The sequence below is a fragment of the Austrofundulus limnaeus genome, unplaced genomic scaffold (genome assembly GCF_001266775.1).
Source record: "Austrofundulus limnaeus strain Quisiro unplaced genomic scaffold, Austrofundulus_limnaeus-1.0 Scaffold559, whole genome shotgun sequence".
NCBI classification, from domain to species: Eukaryota; Metazoa; Chordata; class Actinopteri; order Cyprinodontiformes; family Rivulidae; genus Austrofundulus; species Austrofundulus limnaeus.
The window spans coordinates 24,295-31,799 of NW_013952961.1; the positions used below are offsets into that span (position 1 = coordinate 24,295).

At 39.6% G+C, this 7,505-nt stretch overlaps 1 protein-coding gene across 1 annotated transcript in view; it reads right to left on the reverse strand.

Moving 5' to 3' along the window:
• LOC106530791 (extracellular calcium-sensing receptor-like) overlaps window positions 1–4,084 on the reverse strand; it is a 5,737-nt gene extending 1,653 nt beyond the window's left edge. Inside the window, exons 1-6 of the mRNA XM_014026503.1 lie at window positions 3,998–4,084; window positions 2,327–2,460; window positions 1,606–1,900; window positions 1,206–1,495; window positions 702–997; window positions 179–381 (exon numbers count right to left, since the gene is read on the reverse strand). Of these exons, the coding sequence (XP_013881957.1) occupies window positions 179–381; window positions 702–997; window positions 1,206–1,495; window positions 1,606–1,900; window positions 2,327–2,460; window positions 3,998–4,084 (1,305 nt within the window). The remainder of the gene's footprint in view (window positions 1–178; window positions 382–701; window positions 998–1,205; window positions 1,496–1,605; window positions 1,901–2,326; window positions 2,461–3,997) is intronic.
• Window positions 4,085–7,505: the final 3,421 nt, after the last annotated feature.

The window sequence follows — 7,505 nt, forward strand, 5'->3', positions numbered from 1 at the left end:
TATATATGTGTGTGTGTGTGTGTGTGTGTGTGTGCGAGTGTGTGTGTGTGCGTGCGTGCTTGCGTGCGTGCATGTGTGGCTATTGCCAAGGGATGCATTTCAATTGGGAATAACATTTAAAACAAGTAGCGAAAAAGTAATAACAAAATAGCTATATCTCATAAGATAAAAAACAGACCTGTTTGAAATTGACCTTGTGTTTGTCACACTGAGTGGTAGCATTTGTTTCCTCACACACTGCTTTGTGAATGGCATGAGCTACTGCATAAACAGCCTTGTACACCATGTTAGAAACTCTTAACTGGGATGTGTCAGTGTACGGGTTTTTTAGCAATGTTATGTCTTCAGTTCCATCACACACTCTTTTGTTTGACATAGCCCCTAAAAACAGAAACAAATTCCTTAATCTGCCATAGTTACATAATACAAATTATTTACTTTAACGTGCATCAAGCCCAAATGTAAACACATAAGGTTGACATTTTGAATTAATAAACTAATGTATTTCATTCACAGTGCATACTGTTGTGACAACATTTTAAGAAATGAAGCCTTTGTTCATGCTGTCTTTTTAGATTTTTAAAAGTTAGTTGTAGGTTTCATCACAGAACAGCACAACATATTTTTAAAGCACAATGCTGCCTTAATAATTAAAAAACAACAACATCAGAACAATGTTTGTTAAAGACAACAACTCTTACTTTGTGTCAGTGTGCAGTTAAATGCATCCTCCCAGAACTCAGTAAGCACTGAGGAGGCAGCTACATCACTGGGAGAGAGATCCAGCAGGAAGTCTCTCAGACCTGGGATGACAGATTTCTGAATGGCAACTCCAATGGCTCCTGCACAGAAACTGAAACGTATCAAGAGTGGATCAGTTATCCATCCCTCACTTCCTATCCACTGACGAGGTGGTGGGGGATCCAGAGCCAGCTCCTCTAACAGAACCTTCATATCTCCAGAAGCAGTAAAAGCCACAACAACCAGCGCTGTTGACCTGCCAAAATCACATTTGAAACACATGCGTTATGTGTACTCTTTTTTTTGAGCTGGCAGTTTATTTGTATTTTCATATAAATAATCCAAACATTTAAGTGAAAATTAAACACATTTTTAAATAATACTTCTATATTCATATTATTTTCAAACAGTTTAAAAGCAAACTTCACGTCTGTTTATTTAAAAAAAAGCAGTGATGTACAAACCTGCGGATAACATCAGCTACTCTCTGGATTTTGCTACGTGAGTCAGTTCGATAAAAGGATTCAGAGTACTCCACACAGATCCCCTCTCTCTGTGCTGCAGCAAGAAAAGATGCCATGCCATAATTTCCATAATCTGAGTCAGAGCGAACAGCACCAATCCAAGTCCAACCAAAGTGTTTCACCAACTTGGCTAGAGCATCAGCTTGGAACTGATCACTGGGAATTGTTCTGAAAAATGTTGGAAACTGCTGCTTATCTGACAGGCAGGTACAGGTGGCAAAGTGGCTCACCTAGAATGGAAAAAAGAAAAGCTTTATATGGCTAACATTTTTTAACATCAACAGAAAGCTTGCATTTAACAATTATATTTTTACAGTTGCACAAAATGCAAACCACTTACTTGAGGGATGTTGAAGCGTCCAATAATATGTGCCATGCTGATGGATGTTGTGGACCCAGAGTCTCCGACAATACCCATTATAATGCCAGTTTGGGAACAATTGCTGTCTTTGTAGAACATAGGTTCCTGACCACTTGCTAACTGAAAAGCTATGTGGGCTGCCACAAGCCCAGAGGCACAAGAATCATATATCTGATAACCAAGTTTGATGCCTGGAAGCAGCTTTGTGCTGTTGTTTATCTCCTCAATGGCAAAAATCATTGTTCGAGAGAAGCGAAGTTCCCGAGCATTAATGCTGCACAGAATTAATCAGGAGAGGGCTGATGATTGCACAAAACTGAAAAATAACTAATCTACGTAAACAAATAAAGTCTGCAATAAAACATAAATAAATAAATAAATAAATAAATAAATAAATAAATAAAAAAGTCACAATTATTGATGCAATTCAGAGCAAGTTAAGTGTCAGCAGAACTGAAAAATAAAGGTTAACCTTTTGTTAAACATAAATAAAAATAAATGTGTTTTATTTGAATTACCGGTACACATAATTCTGTGGTAATAAACCCAACATTTAAATCATGTCTGCTAGTTGATAAAAAAACAGGTATAAATATAAAACAGTTTTTTTCTTCTCCCATCACAACAAATTAAGCAATTCACATAGTTTCCAGTCATAAACAGCAAACGTCCCTTTTTTCACCATTTCTGCCTTTCTTACCTCCCTGTGCACTTTGCAGGTTCTGGCTTGGTGGTGTAGTTATTAAGTACTGTTTGCACTTTGAAGTTAATGAAGAAAACACCTCCAATAACGAAGTCAGCATCCACTGAGAATGCAGGCAAACGAGGTGTACCCTGCAGAACACATTTCATTAAAAAAGCCTCAGCACTACTGATTCCATCTATAGGCTCAACCCCTTGTGTCAGACCATCCAAAGAACCATACAGTACAACTTCAATTAGTCCTAACAAAGTCACGAATGCAGGACCAATACCAAAACTCCTTAGCTCCATTCTTTAAGTCTCTAGAAATAGGGTGTACTAGGTGTTTTTACTTGCTTATAAACAGGGGTGATAGCGGAAAAAAATCTTGAGCCTGAACCTTTTTACCCCCCCCCCCACACACACACACACACACTTGTTTGCTTATGTGTTGAAAATACAACACATTACTACAGAAAACTATTTAAAAGGCAGACGTCATTCTATCCAGCACATCAAGAAAAATGCAGTTTAAAGTAATTTTGTTCTGAGCAGAGGATTACCTGTGCTATATTAATTTAAATATTATTCTGAATTTAAAACGCAACTGGAAAACCACAGTTCCAGTGTGAACCTTTAAGGCCCTGTCACACTAGATAACTTATGCCAACTTATATACGTTTTAAAGACGTCTATGTTGAAGCTGGAATTGAAAAAATCAACAGGAAGCTTCTTTTCTGTGTACATAATGTAATTCTAACAAATTGATCAAATATATAACTTTTATTAGCAATTTAGACATAAAAATGTTTCATAAATTGTCTAGTGTGACAGGGCCTTTATCACCAAGCATTTACATGCACATTATGAAGGATTTTATGTTTAAAAAGGGCAATTAAAATACTTAATCATTTAAAACTTCATGATTGATATTTATACAGACAAACAGGTCAACAAAAACAGAATCTACATGAAAACTATCATTTATATTTCATATTTAATTATTAAATACATTAAACTTTTCATGAAGTCTGGTTCCAAATATAAACAATTTTGCTCATTAATCCTTTTTAAATAAAATATAACAAAACAAAACTATTAGGCTGCTGAATGGAGGAAAAACATGAAAAGAATAAAATGTTTTTATATGTAAAACTATTATTATTTTATTATGATTATAACTTATTTACATTTAGAATTTATGATTTTTTCTCAGATTCTTTACTTTTCTTTCCTGCTGCCTATGTAGCTGTAGGGGTTTTGGGTATATTCTAAAATGGATAATTTGTGAATTATTTAAATACACAAATTATCTTATCTCAAGGCACCACACTCTTAATTTGGTCAAGGATTGACCCAGGAAAGAGACGAAAACTTGTCTTTATTGTAATCAGTCTCACAATAAATGTACCCAAAATAGTTTGATGAGTTCTTGTCTTATCTGTTCAAAAACAGGATGTTCGTGGTCAAGAGGGGAGGTTGAACAGACAGGCGGGCTGTGGACATATGTTCAAAAACAGGATGTTTACGGTCAAGGCTTACAGTAAATCGAGGGGGAAAGAGGGAGGGGACAATTACGGTAAACCAAGGGGGAAAGAGGGAGGGGTAGCGTTACTGTAAGTCAAGGGGGAAAGAGGGAGGGGGACGGTTACGGTAAATCAAAAGAGGAAGTCATGAAACAGAAGTTGACCTTAAATGGAAGTCCCCCGAGGAAGGAGGGGCCGGAAGAACCATATATGGAAGTCCCCCGAGGAAGGAGGGGCCGGAAGTTGACCATATACGGAAGTCCCGCCCTAAAGGGGCGGGGCACCTGTCACTTTTCGTGTGACGTCATTTGACGAATGCTGGGGTACTATATCTCTCTAATCCTTTTTTGTCTAGCTGTCAATAGTTCTTTTCTGCAACATTTAGTGTACGTGATGCAAACCCAATAGGTTTCTCCTTACCATATGGCATGTGGTGAGCTAACACTGCTCCCACTCCATAGGGCAAGGCATCACAAGAAAGAATTAATTCTTTCTTTTCATCATAGTGCACCAGCACTTGGCTTCACTGCAAGAGTTCATTGGCTTTCTGGATAGCTGCCCCTTGTTCTGGGCCCCAGCACCAAGGCTCCCCCTTTTTTAAGAGTTTGTGCAGTGGGGCCAACAGTGTGGACAGGTTTGGCAAAAACTTATTATAAAAGTTTAACAACCCCAAATAAGCTTTAAGTTCAGTCACTGATTTTGGTTCTGGTGCCTCTTGCACTGCTTTCACTTTTGCAGACGCTGGTTGCAAACCTGCATTGCTCACCCGATGTCCTAAAAGAGTCACCTCCTTCTCCATAAACTGACACTTGTTCCTTTTTAAACGCAGTCCCGCTTTCTCCAATTGCTGCAGTACCTGATCCAGTGTCTGAAGGTGCTCCTGGTCACTTTTGCCTGTCAGGATGATGTCATCCAGGTACACCGCCAGGTTAGCCAGACCTTGCAACACACTCTCTATAGTGCGCTGAAAAATGTCTGGACTTGAACTCACACCAAATGGTAACCTGGTGTAAGTAAATAATCCTTTCTGGGTATTCACTGTGACATATTTTCTGGATTCTTCATCTAACACAATCTGTTGATATGTGTGACTCATATCTAACTTGGTGTATTTTTCCCTTCCTGCCAGCCCCGTCATCATGTCCTCCATTTTTGGAATGGGGTAATGTTCAACAGGTGACACCTTGTTCACAGTCAATTTGTAGTCACCACAAATCCTGATGCTGCCATCTGGTTTGAGTATTGGTACAATGGGTGCTGCCCATTCAGAGAATTTCAATGGTTGTATGATTTTCTCCTCCAACAGTCTCTCCAGTTCCTGCTCTATCTTCCTTTTCATGGCAAAAGGCACTGATCTTGGTTTAAAGAAACAAGGCTTGGCCTTCTTAGCTACTTGTATCTTTGTGTGAACCCCTTTAGTGTCCCTAGCTCCTCCTTAAACACTGTTTTCATGTCATGTTAGTAGCTCCTGTAAGGCCTCTTCTCTGTCTTTTATGTCATGCACTGGCTGCCAGTACAGTTGGAGGGCTTTAATCCATCCCCTACCCATCAAACTTGTTCCAGACACTTTTACGCCCACTACAGCAAGATTCTTCAGCCCATCTGTGTGTTCCACTTTAACCCGGGCTGCTCCCCACACTGGCACCCTATGGCCTCCGTATGTTTTCACTTTGATCCTACACTTGCTCACTTTAGGTTCTTTATGCCCTTCAAAAAGTTTTTAAATGTTTCCTTTGACATAATAGTGTAACCACAGCCTGTGTCTACTTCAAATGTTACACTTTGTCCATTCACTTTTAGTTCTTTTCTGATGTGTTCTTCTCTTGGGATATTTATTTCTTCATGCATATTGTACATTGTCACGTTACTGGTCCTGATGTGATGCATTTCAGCTGCTTCCTCCTCACTCTACATATCATCCTCTTCTAAAAAATGTACTTGTCTTCCTTGTTTTCCTCTTCTTCCTTTGTGTTCTGCTTTCATCCTGCAAGCCCTTTTAATGTGTCCCACTTTGCCGCAGTTGTCGCACTTTTCTGTGGCAAACCAACAGTCTTTTGCCACATGATTTGTCCCTCCACACCTGTAACATTTTCTGAAATCCTGATGAGACTTTGAACTGCTGTCCTTCATTTTGTTCACCACTCCCATTCCTTTAGAGATTTGTGACTGCTCCATGTTTCTCAAATACACAATGTCTCTGTTAGCTGCCTCCATGGTCTGAGCAAACTTTAGTGCCTTCTCAAAAGTTAGCCCATCCTCTGCTAGTAGTCTGCGCTGTATCCTGTCTTCATTTATTCCGCACACTAAACAATCTCTCAGCATCACTGTCAGGGAATCTCCAAAATTATAATCCTGCGCAAGCTTCCTCAGCTCCGCCACATAATCACTCACACTTTCTTCAGGCTTTCTGTTCCTTGTGTTAAACTTCCACCTCTGTACTATTTCACTCGGTTTAGGGTGAAAATGATTGTTTAACTGTCCTACCAGTTCGGCAAAAGATCGTTCCCCCGGCTTTACTGGACTGAGGAGATTCCTCATCAAAGGGTAGGTCTGTGCTCCCACACAACTCAGCAATACTGCTTGTTTCTTCTTTTCTTCCTTAATRTTGTTTGCAACAAAAAAGATGTCCCAAAATCTCACAGTATTCTTTCCAAGATTGTAGCTCGCAGTTGAACGGCGCTACTGAACCCACAGAGGCCGCCATTATCTCTCACCGACATTCACGCTTCTTCTCTTGCAGATATCGGCTATGTAGTACTTTCTTTACTTGCCTCATCGCATGGCTCCACTTCTTTTCAATATCTGACTTTTATCCTTGTCGCCCTATGTAATATATTGGATGTCCCGTAATCACCGACACAACTTTCACTTCTTTCTATTTATACAGGAAGTGCGCATCTTAACCTGCATCTAACATCACCTGCTGTAACTGTGTTGCCCCCTGGTGGACACTCCTATCCACTCTATCACAACATAACAACCTGACTCAGTTTCTCTCAGTAAACATGCACCTGTTGGTCGGATGTTGTTTCCCAAGTCACTGTGATTAAATCCCTGCCTCTCTTCTCCAGCTCCACCTGTCTGCTACTGTTCAGCTAACATTAGCATCCATCTGCGAGGCTCATCTCTCTCAACATCTTTCCGCTGGTTTTTCTTTTCTGACAGCTGGTTTTTAAAAATCTGCCAGTTTCACTGTTGTTTGTAGTTCTTTTTCAAACTTGTTCTAACAAAGAAATTTATTTTAATTCGAGCACCGCTACAACTTCTCCTAGATCTGAATCAAAGTTCTGCTGATATCCAAGTCCTGCCCCCATCTGATTTCTGATTGGCTAGTAGGCCGGTCTAATGTGTTTAAATTGAAAGCTGGTCCTCTGATAGGTCCAGAGAAACGTCTGTTAAACAGTTGGCCCAAGTCTGATTTTTAAATTTTTCTCCCCGTGGAGGTAAGCCGGAAATCCGGCACGGTGCCGGAATACTATCAGCCCTAGTTTATAAACTGCTGTTCTACGTCAGATGTTTTTTTTAAGTGAGATGATCTCACTGACTGAACTTTGGTTTCACATTAAAATAGTCCATGTAAACAAAATTCCCATTGTACAGTGGTTTGCAAAAGTATTCATACCCCTTGAACTTTTCCATATTTTGTCACATTACAACCACAAACATAAATAT